The sequence below is a fragment of the Dromiciops gliroides genome, chromosome 3 (genome assembly GCF_019393635.1).
Source record: "Dromiciops gliroides isolate mDroGli1 chromosome 3, mDroGli1.pri, whole genome shotgun sequence".
NCBI lineage: Eukaryota > Metazoa > Chordata > Mammalia > Microbiotheria > Microbiotheriidae > Dromiciops > Dromiciops gliroides.
The window spans coordinates 69,166,627-69,181,912 of record NC_057863.1 but is presented as its reverse complement, the minus strand read 5'-3'; the positions used below and the strand labels follow the sequence as shown (position 1 = coordinate 69,181,912).

The 15,286-nt window shown below is 44.4% G+C and overlaps 1 protein-coding gene and 1 pseudogene across 1 annotated transcript in view; both read left to right on the top strand.

The window, feature by feature from the left end:
- Window positions 1–15,286, top strand: part of PLCD4 (phospholipase C delta 4) — a 30,861-nt gene that overhangs the window by 12,177 nt on the left and 3,398 nt on the right. Inside the window, exons 4-13 of the mRNA XM_043993109.1 lie at window positions 1,019–1,247; window positions 3,180–3,309; window positions 4,911–5,142; window positions 8,758–8,959; window positions 9,762–9,906; window positions 11,743–11,895; window positions 12,751–12,939; window positions 14,262–14,418; window positions 14,756–14,872; window positions 15,077–15,243. Of these exons, the coding sequence (XP_043849044.1) occupies window positions 1,019–1,247; window positions 3,180–3,309; window positions 4,911–5,142; window positions 8,758–8,959; window positions 9,762–9,906; window positions 11,743–11,895; window positions 12,751–12,939; window positions 14,262–14,418; window positions 14,756–14,872; window positions 15,077–15,243 (1,721 nt within the window). The remainder of the gene's footprint in view (window positions 1–1,018; window positions 1,248–3,179; window positions 3,310–4,910; window positions 5,143–8,757; window positions 8,960–9,761; window positions 9,907–11,742; window positions 11,896–12,750; window positions 12,940–14,261; window positions 14,419–14,755; window positions 14,873–15,076; window positions 15,244–15,286) is intronic.
- Window positions 9,917–10,994, top strand: LOC122746965 (annotated as a pseudogene).

Below are 15,286 nucleotides of genomic sequence, written 5' to 3'. Positions count from 1 at the left end.
TTTGCTTATTAAAATACTCCTCCCTTTACCAAATAAACTATGTGAGGCCAATTTTTCTTCATCTATTTCACCAAAACTGTATCTTACAACAGAGTGAATATGGAAGCAGACGTGAGAATCTCGCTGTTTTCCATTAAGCCAGACACTAAAGAGAGATGCAAAAAGATGTAAAACAATACCACTCTAATCACTAATATTCTTAGGAAATAGAGTTATCTTTTCATAAAAATATTGATGAACATGAAATGGGTTTATCATTTTAATGAATTAATACAGATGTTTAAATTTTATCAATTTTAATACCTAATATGCTATATATTGATAGATATAACCAGAGGTGTGCTGGAGCTGGCTCATACCCGCTCAAGAGAGCCAATTGGTGTTTTTTTTTTAAATGACTGCTTTTTTATTATTTTTTGAGAGGCAATGGGCTTAAGAGACTTGCCCAGGGTCACACAGCTAGTAAGTATTAAGTGTCTTAGGCCGGATTTGAACTCAGGTCCTCCTGAACCCAGGGCCAGTGCTTTATCCACTTCGCCACCTAGCTTCCCCCATGAGAGCCAATTGTTAAATTATCAGTGTGAATATTTACACCTCTGAAATTGGCAAACTACAAATTAGGACTTATTTGTTGTTTTATTGGTCATCTAGACTTAAGAAAGTATTGGAGGAAATGTAAATTATGCATGTAAAACTTCAAAGAGTGTTGTTGGTACATTTTTCTTCTTGGAGAGCCAGTTGTTAAACATTTACCATCAGAGTTCTGGGATATAACTTACATAAACCAAAGCTCTTTGGGGTACTCAATAATTTTTAGGAATATAAAGGGGTCTTAAAGACAAGGGGGCTAGATGATCTTTGAGGTTCCTTCCATTTCTAAGATTCTCTGAGACCTCACAAAGAAGTCCTTGACTTTAAAAGCTTACAAACTAAAAAACAAAAAACCCCAAACCAAAACAACATCCTGACTTTCCTTCTTTCTCCTTTCTTTGTCTTGCTCTTTCCACTCCATTTTCAGTCTCCATTTCAGATGTGGAGACAGTGCGAGAGGGGCATGAATCAGAACTGTTGCGGAGCCTAGCGGATGAAATCCCCCTAGAGCATGGCTTCACAGTTGTTTTCCATGGGCGCCGCCCCAACCTGGACCTGGTGGCAGGCAGCGTCGAGGAGGCACAGAGCTGGGTGCAAGGGCTTCGGCGCCTGCTGGAGATTATCACTAGCATGGACCAACAGGAGAAGATGGACAAGTATCCTTCCACTGAGGCTAGTTGTATATGTGGGAGAAGTCCAGAAAATGGCATGAGATAATCAGGGACAGAATAGAGGAATGATGGGACATCAGAGACCAGGATTAGGATGGGATTGGGCTGAAGTAGGGGTGGTGAGGAGGGCTTAGAAGGTAATCATAGAGTATATGTAGTGTAGCAATGTCCAAGGGTACTGAAGTATACAGAGTGCCCTGTCTATCTCTCTTTCTATCTACTTATCCATCCCTCTAACCATCCATCTGTCCATCCCTCTACTTATCCATCCCTCTCTTTATCCATTTGTTCCTTTATCCATTTATCTATCTATTCCTCTATCTGTCTGTCTATTTCATTTCTCTATCCATCCATCTGTCCATCCCTCTACTTATCCATCCCTCTCTTTATCCATTTGTTCCTTTATCCATTTATCTATCTATTCCTCTGTCTATTTCATTTCTCTATCTGTCCATCCATCTACCCCCCACACCCCACCCATCAATCTATCTATCTATCTATCTATCTATCTATCTATCTATCTATCTATCTATCTATCTATCTATCTGTCTGTCTGTCTGTCTTTCTGTCTACTTGTTCATCTCTCTATCCATCTGTCCTTCTAGCTAGATATCCATCTGTCCATCTATCTACCTATTTATCCATCCCTCTCTTTATCCATCTTTATGTCTAACTATCCACCTTTCCATCTATTTATCTCATTCATCTATCCATCCATCCATCCATCCATCCATCTGCTCATCCATTGCTCTATCACCTGCAAGGTTTCTTAACCTGGGGTGCATGAATTTTTTTTTTTTTTGGTGAGGCAATTGGGGTTAAGTGACTTGCCCAGAGTCACACAGCTAGTAAGTATTAAGTGTCTGAAGCCAGATTTGAACTCAGGTCCTCCTGAATCCAGGGCCGGTGCTCTATCCACTGCACCACCTAGCTGCCTCCATGAATTTTTTGATAGTCATTTTTTATAAGATTTTTAGTTCCAAAATCTTCTCACTCCCTCCTTGCCCAAGACAGCAAGCAATTTGACATAAGTTATACATGTGCAATCATGTTAAACATATTTCCACATTAGTTATGTTGTAAAAGAAGAAACAGAACAAAAGGGAAAACTATGAAGGAAAAAAGAAACCAAAAAAAGTGAAAATAGTCGCATGAATTTTTTAAAGAAATATTTTGATAACTATATTTCAATATGTTTGGTTTCCTTTGTAATCTTCATTTAAAAACATTATTCCGGGGGCAGCTAGGTGGTGCAGTGGATAAAGCACTGACTCTGGATTCAGGAGGACCTGAGTTCAAATCTGGCCTCAGACACTTGACACTTACTAGCTGTGTGACCCTGGGCAAGTCACAACCCCCATTGCCCGGCCAAAACAAAACACACACACACACACACACACACACACACACACACACACACAAACTATACATAAAAACATTCTGGAAAAGGGGGCCCATAAGGCTTCACCAGCTTGCCAATGGAGCCCATGTTACAAAGAAATGGTTAAGAACCGCTGAACTAAAGGAAGCCACAGAGATAGAGCAAGGGAATAGGCACTGGGCAGATCAAGAGAGAATGACTTTAGCCAAGTATGAGGATGTCCTATGATGTGTAAATAACAGAGATGGGCACCAGAGCATAGCACGATGGGAGCCCAGGGTCAAATAATAAAAGGGGCTTTAGGGGGTGTCTTTCACTCAGAAGAAGAGGAGGGAAAGGGAGGAAGCAAAGATTAGTTCAAAGAAGCCTCAAAGAACCTTATATGCTACGGATCCAGGGTAGGATTGGGGTATTCAGGATGAGAAATTATTGATTAGAAGTCAAAAAGTATGGAATCATTTCAGGGCTCCCTAGGTCATCTATCCTTCATGCTAAAACACAACCCCTTCCATGGGTTTTCCTTCACCATGATGCAGATGGCTGAGTGATTGGTTTCAGCAGGGGGACAAAGACCAGGACGGAAGAATGAGTTTCCGGGAGGTGCAGCGATTACTGAGGTTGATGAATGTAGACATGAACCCTGAGCATGCTCTCCAGCTCTTCCAGGTGTGTGTCTGGTGGGGGAAGGATGGAAAGGAATCAACCAGTTGGCCCCATTGCTCAAGCCACCCCTTGATATCAATTAGTTGTTCTATCAATTCACTCTTGTTCTTTTTTTTTTTTTGCAGGGCAATGAGAGTTAAGTGACTTGTCCAGGATCACACAGCTAGTGACAAGTGTCTGAGGCCAGATTTGAACTTAGGTCTTCCTGAATCCAGGGCTGGTGATTTATCCACTGCACCACCGAGCTGCCCCCCAATTCACTCTTTATTAAATGTCTGTCTGCTTAGCTAGGCACCATAGGGGGAGGGCATATAAAGAACCACCTAGAACTGGGCTAGATCAATGATTCCCAATGTTTTTGAGTATGAAGACTCATTTTTGATGATAAAATATTTCACAGATTCCCCTCCCCATATGGTATTTTCCCATTGTTTGGGAAAATACAGAATACTATTATTCTAATGATGCTTTAAAATTAATTTGTATATTATTAACCCAAAAAGCATCTGTATACATTTGAAAAAAGCCATACATAACTATTCCATATGTGTGTGAGGCAGCTAAGTGGCATAGTAGACAGAACACTATCCTTGAGTCAGGAAGACTTGAATTCAAACCCTGCCTCTAAAACATACCAAATCTGTGCAGATCACTTAAATTCTCCCAGTCTCAGTATACTTACCTGTCAAATGGGGATAATAAAGTGCCTGCCTCCCAAAGTTGTTATCAGGATGGAAATAATGTATATAAAGTGCTTTGTAAACTCAAAGTGTCTTATAAAGCTAGCTATTATCTTTATTATCATTATTCAGTCTACAGGAGGTGTGTTTGCTTATTTATGTATTTACATATGGATTCCCAAAATCCTTCCAATAAATCCACAGCCTCCATAATGGGCTCCTAGGGTGAACCCCTTGGCTAGTTGATCTACCAGTTTCCTTCCAGCTCTAATTTCTGTGATGTTTTAAGTCTAAGGCACAATTCCTACCATGAAGGAATTTGTAACATCATTAGATTGTGGGGCAACTAGGTGGCACCGTGGTTAGAGCACTGGCCCTGAAGTGGGGAGGACCTGAGTTCAAATCTCACCTCAGACACTTACTAGCTGTGTGACCTTGGGCAAGTCACTTAAGCCCACTTGCCTTATATATCTGGGGCTATCTCCAGTTGTCCTAATGTTTATTTTGCCACTAGACCCATATGGTTCTGGAGGAGAGAGTGAGGTTGGTGACCTTGCCTCTGCCTCACTTAAATCCAATTCAGTGCAAGTCATGACATCACCTTGATGTCATGGTCCTCTTCAAGAATGAAGGACAAACAACAACAGAATGTGAGCTTCTTAAGGGCATGGCATGTCTTTTGCCTCTTTTTTTTCTGTCCCCAGTACCTAGTGCTTAATCAGTGTTGATTGACTGACTAATTGATATTGAAGACAAGACATATACATACCTTGTCTTATGAGAGATAAGACATAGAGGAAGTTAAACAACAAAGAGCTGGTATTATGTCACATGTTTGATATTTATCTACGTGCCTGGTTGGCGAACTGAGGGAATAGAGAACAGGATCCCCGAAAAGCCCCATCCTCACAACTTCCCCTGTAGGCTGCGGACAAGTCGGAGTCGGGGATGTTGGAAGGAGAGGAATTTGTGGAGTTCTATCGGGCCCTGACCCAGCGTTCAGAGATACTGGAGCTGTTTGAAATCCTCTCCGAGGATGGCCAGAAGTTGACGCTGCTGGAATTTGCGGATTTCCTTCGTGAAGAGCAGAAAGAGGGAGACAATGCTTCCGACCTCGCCTTGGAGCTGATTGCTCGCTATGAGCCATCGGACAGTGGTACGCGTGCAGGGAGGGGAGGAGGAAGAACAGGAACAGGATGAAGGTGGGAGATGCTAGAGAGTGAAGCATAGATCTAACCCAGGATTGGCTAGAAATCCTGGCATCTTATCTCTGGGAACTATGGCTTATGAAATTGACTTAATCTTCAGGGAAGGAGTGGTTACCACAGAACTATTCATGGAAACACAGATCTAGGTCTAGAAAGGAGTTTCTCTTTGTTCAGTTATTTCATTCACGTCCGATTCTCTGTGAGCCCATTTGGGGTTTTCTTAGCAGAGATGGTTTGCCATTTCCTTCTCCAGCTCATTTTACACACGAGGAAACGGAGGCAAACAGGGTGAAGTGACTTGCCCAGGGTCACACAGCTAGTAAGTGTCTGAAGCAGGATCTGAACTCAGGTCTTCTGACTCCAAGTCTGGCACTCTATTCATTGCAGAAAAAGGCTTAGAAATCACCTAAATCAATCCCCTCATTTTGCAGATGAGGAAACTGAGGCAGACAGCGGTTAAGTGAGTTGCCCAGGCTCACACATTCAGTATAATAATAATAATAATAACAACAACTAGCATATATGAAGTACTTTAAGGTTTAGAAAGCACTTTACAAATAACTCATTTGACCTTCACAACAACTCTGGAAGGTAGGTGTTATTATTATCCCCATTTTACAGATGAGGAAACTGAGATAGAAGTCAAGTGACTTGTCCTGGGTCACATAGCTAGCAAGTGTCTGAGGCTGAATTTGAACTCAGGTCTTCCTCATTCTAGGCCCAACACTTTATCTACTCCGCACCCTAGTGGCCAGTACTTGAATTCATATCTCAGAGGTCAGTTTTCTCTCCATCATGCCATGATGCTTCCCCTGCTTTCTCTTCTCAAAGACAAATGACATGGTTTCACTTCCCAGCTTTAAATTGTCTTTTTTTGTTTTCCATTGTGTTTTCTCCATATTCTCCCCATCTACCTTTGGTTGTTGAGTTCAACACTGGACTGAGCTTTGACTAGAGATGATTTGGGCTGATGTAGATTGGCGATTATGATATTTTTTCATTTGTAATCTATACCCCAAACCTTCTTTGTCTTCCTACTTCATCTGGGATCCTTCCCTCTTTGGTCCACAGCACTTAGATTTGAAGTTCTGAGACCTATATTCAAATGTACACTCTGCTACTGACTATGTATGTGACCTTAAACAAGACACTTAACCTGTGTTTGCCTCAGTTTCCTCATCTGTAAAATGGAGATAATAATAGTAACTAACCTCCCAGATTTGTTGTGAGGATAAAATGAGCTAATATTTGTAAAGTATAAATGCTAACTATTGTTGTTGTTAAATCATCTCCTGACTATGGACCTCAGTTTCCCTATCTGCCAAGTGAGGAGGTTGTATATGATGATTTCTAAAATTCCCCTAGTTCTGAATCTATGATCCTACTTTGGGGAAGTATAGACAATAGTGTGAGCATCAGAGTTATGTTGGGTAAGAACTAGATGCTAGACCCAGGTGGCCTCAGTCCCAGGCTTCTCCTTTCCTGCTAATAGAGGGGAATAATAGGTATCTATTACTGTCTTCAAGTTTAGGGTATGAAAGGAAGAATAATAAAACGGAAAGTTACAGAAAATTGTCAGATTGTGAGCTCCTTGAAGGAAATGACTATCTTTTCCTTCTTTTGATATCCCTAGCACTTAGCACAGTGCCTGGTACAGAGTAGGTGCTTAATAAATATTTATTGATTGAATGACTGACAGCAAATAGTAGTGCCCTGATGGATGTAGAATATGTCAGTTCTGTTCACGCTATTCTATTCCTTCTGTCCCATGCCCACAGTAGGGCACTGAACACGTTTGTCAAATGAATGTCATTGACATAAATGGAAGATAGGATGATAGGTAGACACACCATCATTTCAACCCACTGGGCACTGGCTCTTTGCTTCATGTAGACCCTAAATAGCTATTTGAAGAGGAAGCGAAATATGGAAGGGCACATGGTCCTTGTTCGCTAAGGGGAGAGACAAAACAAACATTCCTAAAAAACCCAAAGTAATACATGTGATGGGAAGACATGACATTCCAGTTGAATAATGTTGTGAAAAGACCCATGGGCTAGGAATCAAGAGAGCTGGGTCCCATGAACTTAGTTCTGTCACTATGCTGTATGACCCTGAGCCTCAGCCTTAGTTTACTCATCTGTAAAATGAAAGGATTGGACTTCAACACTGTTGAGGTCCATTCTTCCTCCAATGTATCTATTATACAGAGTCCATAAGACTTATGGCTTATATTATTGCAAATAAGGACCCCGAGGGCCAGAAAGGAGAAATAACTTGTTAAAGATCACAGACATAGAAAGGAATAAGAATTTGAACCCAGGTCCCCACTGACTTCAAATCTAGTGCTTTTGCTGGCATTGCTGCCTCCCTATGCTATGTTGTTTTACCTTACCATGCTATATGAATGTGTTAATAATGTCGTCATCCTCCTCCTCCTCCTCCTCCTCCTCCTCTTCTTCTATAGGCCAGAGAGTTTTGACATGAAAATGACCAAAGAATGGGGGAAAGGCTTCCTAGAGAATGAGCATTTCTTGATCAGGATTTGGGGGCTGGGATGGAACATGGTTTGTAAAATAGATAGGGCAGGAATTCCCAAGTGGGGGGGAATGAGTTTGATGGGATGCATACTCAGAGGTTCTTACTCCATTGTCCCCTTTTTCACCCCTCAGCTCCAACCTTACTGAGATCTTAGAACTGGAAGGGACCCCAAAAGTCATTTAGTCAGGGGGCAGCTAGGTGGCGCAGTGGATAAAGCACCAGCCCTGGATTCAGGAGTACCTGAGTTCAAATCTGACCTCAGACACTTGACTTGACACTTAACCCCCATTGCCCTGCCCCTACCCCCAAAAGTCATCTTGTCCCATCCAGCAGTTCTTAACCTGGGGTCCATGAACCTGTTTCTAAAATATTTGGATAATTATATATATATATATATATATATATTGGGGGCAATGAGGGTTAAGTGACTTGCCCAGGGTCACACAGCTAGTAAGCGTCGTGTCTGAGGTTGGATTTGAACTCAGGTCCTCCTGAATCCAGGGTCGGTACTTTATCCACTGCACCACCCAGCTGCCTTCGATAATCATATTTCAATATAATTGGTTTCCTTTGTAAAAAATGTTATTTTGTTTTTATGCACTTAAAAACATGATTTTGAGAAGGGGTTTCAAGGTTTCACCAGACTACCCAAGGGACTCTGATACAAAAAAGGTGAAGATCCCCTGAATTAATCCCTAAAGCAGAGGCTCCTTCAGCTCTGCCTCAATCTATATTGCTCCTGTCTTGTGACAACTGACTGGACCTTCAGGGACCCAGGCAGTAGTCACCAGCCCAAGAGTAATCCCTCACCATCATTGTTACTTTCCAGCGGCTGAGCTTTACTTTTCTTCTTTCCATATCCCTTTCTTTGTTTATGGGTGAAGTTAAAGCATTAGCTAGGGAGTCTAGGATTGGGGGTGGGGTGGGGTGGTGGACACTCAGGGGATGGGGACGGGGCCGAGCTGTGTTCTCAGGTCAGACACTGACAGGATATTCCTGTCTGCCACCCTTTTTTTCCACAGCCAAATTGCGGCATGTACTGACCATAGATGGTTTCCTTGCTTATCTCTGTTCCCTGGATGGAGATATCTTCTCTCCAGCCTGCCGACCTGTGTACCAGGACATGAGCTATCCACTGAATCACTACTTCATTCACTCCTCACACAACACTTACCTGCTGGGGGATCAGCTTCGAGGACAGAGCAGCGTGGAAGGCTACATACGGTGTGAAGCATGGGGTGGTGCTGAGATAGCAGAAAAGACCCCCGGGGGATCTAGTGGAGCAGAAGAAGGAAGTTTCCTGGGGACCTCAGAGAGGGATGGAATGAAGGTGTAGAGAGATTGAAGGAGCTGGGGAGAGCAGAGAGTCCATGGGATATTGGCAGATTTGGGAACGGTGGAGTTCCTGTGGGTGGGTGAGGGAGTCCCTTTCCTCTCTATCATGGAGTTAATGGAACCTCATGATGTGGTCATGGAATCTGGGAGGTGTCAGTAAGGGCAGGGAATGATCTGGAGTCAGAAAAATTGAGTCTGGATCCCATCTTTGCCACTTACTAGCTGTGGGACCTTGGATAAGTCACTTAACCTACTGAGACCTCAGTGTTTAGAGGATTGCACTACATAATCTCCGAGGTTACTTCTAATTCTAAAATTCCATGATCCCGTAACTCATTCATTCATTCGTTCGTTCGTTTGTTTAACAAACATTTTTAGTCTATTGGAAAGAGCATAAGGCCCTAGCCTTATTATTATTATTATTGGAGAGCTGGTTTGAATCTCAGCTCTGCTACTTATTCGATTTTGGAAGTCACATAATTCAATAATAACTTTATGTCACATAACCTCTAAAACAGAACTAACCCCTTTCCCCCACCCCTCCCACAGAATTGTTGTTAGGATCAAAGAAGAAAATACTAAAGAAAACTTTTTGCATGCTACAAACACCTAATGTAAATGTGAGGGATAATTATTATGGGCAAGGCTTTGTCTGACCCTTCATGCCTTTGGGGTTGGAGGGGTCCTGCAGGGCTCTGAAGAGGGGATGTCGCTGTGTGGAAGTGGATGTATGGGATGGACCCAGTGGGGAACCAATTGTTTACCACGGACACACTCTGACTTCTCGGATCCCCTTCCAAGATGTGGTGGCCACAATTGCCCAGTATGCCTTTCAGGTGAGGAGGCTAAGACTGGGCTCAAGGGAGGCAGGAAGGTTTTAACAAAGAGTGGCTGGAGAGAAAGTGGGGATCGCGGCAAGAACTCAAGAAGAACTTGCCATTTAGGAAAGGGGGAAAAAAGCAATAAAAGAAAAAAATTATTTTGTTATTTTCCTCTCATCAGAAATGGCCAATGTGCTCTGTAACAGAGCCAGGCTGGTTACATATGCACCGGGATTTTACTCTTTAGTCAGGAGGGTTGTAAATCCCAATGCTTTTTCCACTGCTGGATCTTCAGGTTCAGATGAGTCTCATGTAGCTACTGTGCCCCCAGATATATGTTCAAGAACTGTGTGGCCAGATGAAACAATGGGACCATTTGGGCCCCAGCATCAAAGATTTCAGCTCCCTGGGAACATAGGTTTTGACCATCACCTCCATGGGACAACTTTGCTAAAGAAAAGTCCAGTCCATAAAACTTTGCCCAATGTTCTAGCAGAGCCTTTATCAAGTGAAATGCATGAATTTGTGATGGCACAGTATATAAACGAATATGAGGACAGTGATGAACCTGTTGAACAACTAACTGGACATTAACAAGGCAGAAACTTATTTTGAAAATGCCAAAGTAGAATGTGTAATACAGACATGTCCAGAGCTAGCTACTTCGAAGAGATTTTGAATCAATGTTTCCAGAAGTGAATTCTGGCAAACCAGTGGTACTACTAACTGTAACACAGAAAACCAAAAATGATATGACCATATGGAGTGAGGAGGTTGAAAAGGAAAGAGAAATGCTGTTGGAAAAGTTTATAAATGGTGCTAAAGAAATTTGCTATGCTCTACTGAAGGTTATTGGGCTGACTTTATTGATCCATCATCTGGATTGGCATTTTTTGGACCGTACACAAGCAACACTCTTTTTGAAACAGATGAATGTTATCGACAATTGGGGGTTTCTGTTGATGATCTAGGCTGCTGCAAAGTGATTTGCCATAGACTTTGGGGTACCCATGTGGTTGTTGGAAGTATCTTCGCGAATGCCACAGCTGACAGTCACATTATGAAGAAATTAAGTGGAAACTAGGTGGCAGCTGCATTGTTTGTTCTTGACATTTTGTCTATAAACACTGTCAAAAATTAAAAAAAAAAAGAGTGGCTGGAGCCAGGGGTGGTGGTAGGGAGATAAGGAGATAAGACTGTGGAGTCCTTTAGGCAGGGAGGAAGGGAGCAGATTATAGGGAAGAAGACTTAAGGACTGGGGAGAGAAAGGGCTAGATAGAGACCTGAAGGACTAGGGAAATGGGGACCTTGAAATTGCCCTTCCAATGGATTAATCACCTAGCGGCCAATCTACACTGGTGAGCCTCTTCTCTGTACTTTGCAAGCCGACCCAGTCTGCGGCTGAGGTCGCACTCAGAGCAGTTGCTTGTACTCCTCTGGCATACTTTTGAGAACCCAGGGTCACCTCTAAGTAGACGACTATAAAATGGAAAGAATTCAATGAGGTGAATGGCACCATACTTTCCACAGTTAAAGTCTAGGATTTCCTAAGCCCGGCTTCAAAGATCCTGAAGAGCCTTTACCAATCTGGGCCTAAGGATTTTACTCACCAAGAGAGTAATCTTTGGGATTTAGATTAAGATCTAGTGTGTTATACTAAGGGGTATGCAGACCAGCTACATTCAAGGGCCGAGGACATCTGGGGAAGCCTTTGCTAGGCGGGGACTGAGAAACTAGAGACCCCAGGGTTAACAAATGTTAGGGGATTGGGGAGTGGGGTAGGTGGGGGAGAGACATCTCTTGAAAGGTCTGAAGCCAGCATCTGAAACCAGTATTGATTCCCTGATCCAGACATCGGACTTCCCAGTCATAGTGTCCTTGGAGAATCATTGTAGCTGGGAACAACAAGAGGTCATTGCCCAGCACCTGACAGAGATCCTGGGAGAGCGACTGCTCAACACCACCTTGGATGGGCTCCTGCCCACCCAACTGCCATCACCAGAGGTATCCTTATTCCCCCACCTTTTCCTAGGCCCCATATTTTCTCAGACCCAGCTTCCTAGCCAAGAGACTCAATAAATAGATTGTAGCTTTAAGATTTTAGATCATATGGGGCGGCTAGATGGCGCAGTGGATAGAGCACCGGCCCTGGAGTCAGGAGGACCTGAGTTCAAATCCAGCCTCAGACACTTAACACTTACTAGCTGTGTGACCCTGGGCAAGTCACTTAACCCCTATTGCCTCACCCCTCCCAAAAAACAAAAAACACAAGTGAAATGCTTCATAATAAAGTAATTGAAGCTTTCTTTAAAAAATATATTTTAGATCATAGATTTTTAGATTTTAGACCAAGGGTTCTTAAACTCGTGTGTGTGTGTGTGTGTGTGTGTGTGTGTGTGTGTGTGTGTGTGTGTGTGTGTGTGATAGACCCTTTGGGTAGTCTGGCAAAAGCCTATCACTCCCTTTTCAGAATAATGTTTTTTGAATGCATATATAAAATGAATGAAAAAGGAAACCCAAAGTTAGTGAAAATAAAGATGCAATTTCTCTCCCCCCAACTTCACAGATCCCCCTGAAATCTACACAGATTAAGAATTCCTGAATTAAATCCAAGTCCTGTGACTCCAAATCACTGATTCCCCCCCCCCCCCCCCCCCCGCTTAGATGTCCTCACCCTAAGGTGGCTCAGACCTTTGCTCCCAGCTCTGCTTGAGTAGCCAGTCTCCCACTGTGGGGTAATCTGCAGATGCATGCACCCTTCTGCCTGGAGGAGCTTCGGTGGGAACAATTCAGGTTGGTCCCAGAGTAGAAAGGTCTGGAGTCTGCCTCACCTCATCTCCCTTCCTCTTATGCTGTCAGGAGCTCCGAGGGAAGATTCTCCTGAAGGGGAAGAAGATAGGGACCCTTGAGGAGGAGCTTGGGGAGGCTTCAGGGGACCCTGAGGAGCTGGAAGAGCCTGAAGAAGAGGAGGAGCCCGAGCCAGAACTGGAGCCCGATGTGCTGGACTTCGATGAGACGGTCCGAAGTGAGGACAAGAGGAAAGAGAAGGTGGGGCTTGAGGTGGTTTTAAACTGGCTGCAGGGTCCCTTGGATCTGTGTCAGACACTATCACTGCTCAATTGTGCAATAGTAGAGTGGTGGTAGAGGGTCAGAGAAAAATGGGCAAAATGTGCCACTGAAGGGGCTTTTATCTAATTGTGTTTGTGTGTGTGCACGTGTGCATGTGTGTGGTGGGGGAAATAACACACTTAGGAAATTGATGGGCATGATGGAAAACCTAGAGGAGTGTCATTTATATGCATATATGTGCACCAAAGAGAACACTGAGCTATTTCTGCACATAAGAGAGAACACAGCTATTTCTGTGCACAAGAGAGAACACTGAGCTATTTCTGCTGTGATTGGGCAATTAGAATTATTGTCCAAGGAAGCCAGGAAAGGAGAATTTTCTGGAAGTGAGTTTTGAGCAAAGTTTAGAGGGAGAGAAGAAAAATACTTGGGCAGGAAAGAAGCAGGATGGCCTTCCAGGTATGAGAAGGTGGGGACTGGGTGTATGAACCACAGCCAGGTTGCTGAGGTGGGGAAGGGGAGTCAGAAAAGACATGGAAAGTGTGCAATTGGTGGAACCCTCTGAGGTTCACGATTAGAGGTTTAGATCTGGGTCTGTCTGTACGTAGTCTCTATATATCTCCTTTGTTGCTCCGATGAGACCTTATCCAGTTGGTAAGGTACTTTATTGTTTGTGTTTAATATAAATGGGAATTCTAGAAAAGCATACCCAAAGACATCATTCTGCAGTCCCCAGGATGCAAAGTTTAACAACTATCTGGACTCATACACTTAAGCAAGGGCTTTTAAAAGTCAACATTTATTAAGCACCTACTAGGTGCAGAACATTGCTAGGCATTGGCTGGGGGAGATACAAAGTTTAGATACATTGATATATTTTAAAAGGGAAACACTCCCCATTGCTTTTCAGTCTCTACTCTCTCCCCTACCCCCCACCCCCCCATTAGAATTCTTAATTGCCAGAGAACTGATGCATAATGAATGTGCACAGGCTGACCTTCTATACTCAGAAGCATATGGTGGATCTCACCGACACCATTAGGGTATCCAGGCTGCATTTATTCCCATTCCCACCCCCAGGTTGTGTCCTGTCGGCTGTTGTGTACGTCTGTGTGTTGTCAGACTGGGCCCCAGGCCCTTGGTCCCATGTCTGGGTCCCCTCTCCTGCCCAAGCAGGTGAGGTGGGGAGGGAAGGGATGGGAGGAGACTAGTGGTGGTGGTGGGAGGGCCTTAGCATGAGGGGACATTCTTTCTCCTTCCTTTCTGGCCCTTTCCACTACCACCGGTTTTCTTCTCTTTAGAAATCCAAGACCACGCTGTGTCCAGCCCTATCAGCCCTGGTTGTTTATCTGAAGAGTGTTCCATTTCGAAGTTTTGCACACTCGAAGGCTCACTACCGCCTCTATGAGACGTCATCTTTCTCTGAGGCAAAGGCCCGGCGGCTGGTCAAGGAGGCCGGTTAGGACGAGAGCAAAAGCTAGAGGAGGGGGATAGGCTGGGTGTGGCATACGTACCAGGGCACCAAAGGACGAAGAGGGATTGAGAGCATGAAGACAGGAGGGAGAATCGGGGAGTTGGCGGGGCAGGGTCGGCAGGTGGCCAAACAAAAGACAGCTGAAGGATATCCAAGAAAAGGAGACAGAGGGTCAGGTTTCAGCAGTTGGGGAGACTAACTTAGAGGGGTCTTACTGAGACAAGTGTTGGGGGAAGAGCAGAGTGGAGGGGGAGGGGAGAGGTACTGACACTACTGCAGATGGAGAGTTCAACCGCCCCTCACTCCCAGCTCCTCCTGCAGGGAATGAATTTGTGCAACACAACGCATGGCAACTGAGTCGAGTGTATCCCAGTGGTCTGAGGACAGATTCCTCCAATTACATCCCCCAGGAGCTATGGAATGCTGGCTGCCAGATGGGTGAGAGGCCAGGGGGACCAGACTGAAAGGAGGCCCAAGGGCAGAGACAGCCTGGGGACAGGCCAGGGGGACCAGACTGAAAGGAGGCCCAAGGGCAGAGACAGCCTGGGGGAGAGGCCAGGCAGGTCACTGGGCTGTGGACCTCAAGCTGAATTGCTCCCTTCCCCCCCCCCCCCCCCCCCCCCCCCCCCCCCGCCTGTCAAGTGGCCCTCAACATTCAGACGGCAGGGCTGGAGATGGACCTCTGTGATGGGCTCTTTGGTCAGAATGGCGGTTGTGGCTATGTGCTGAAGCCTGCTTTCCTGTGTGACCCCCAAAGTTCTTTTCACCCCCAGAGACCCCCCAGGGCCACTCTGACACTTCTCATTCAGGTATGGCGGGAGTGGAATGGAGGTGGGCAGGACATCTAGGATA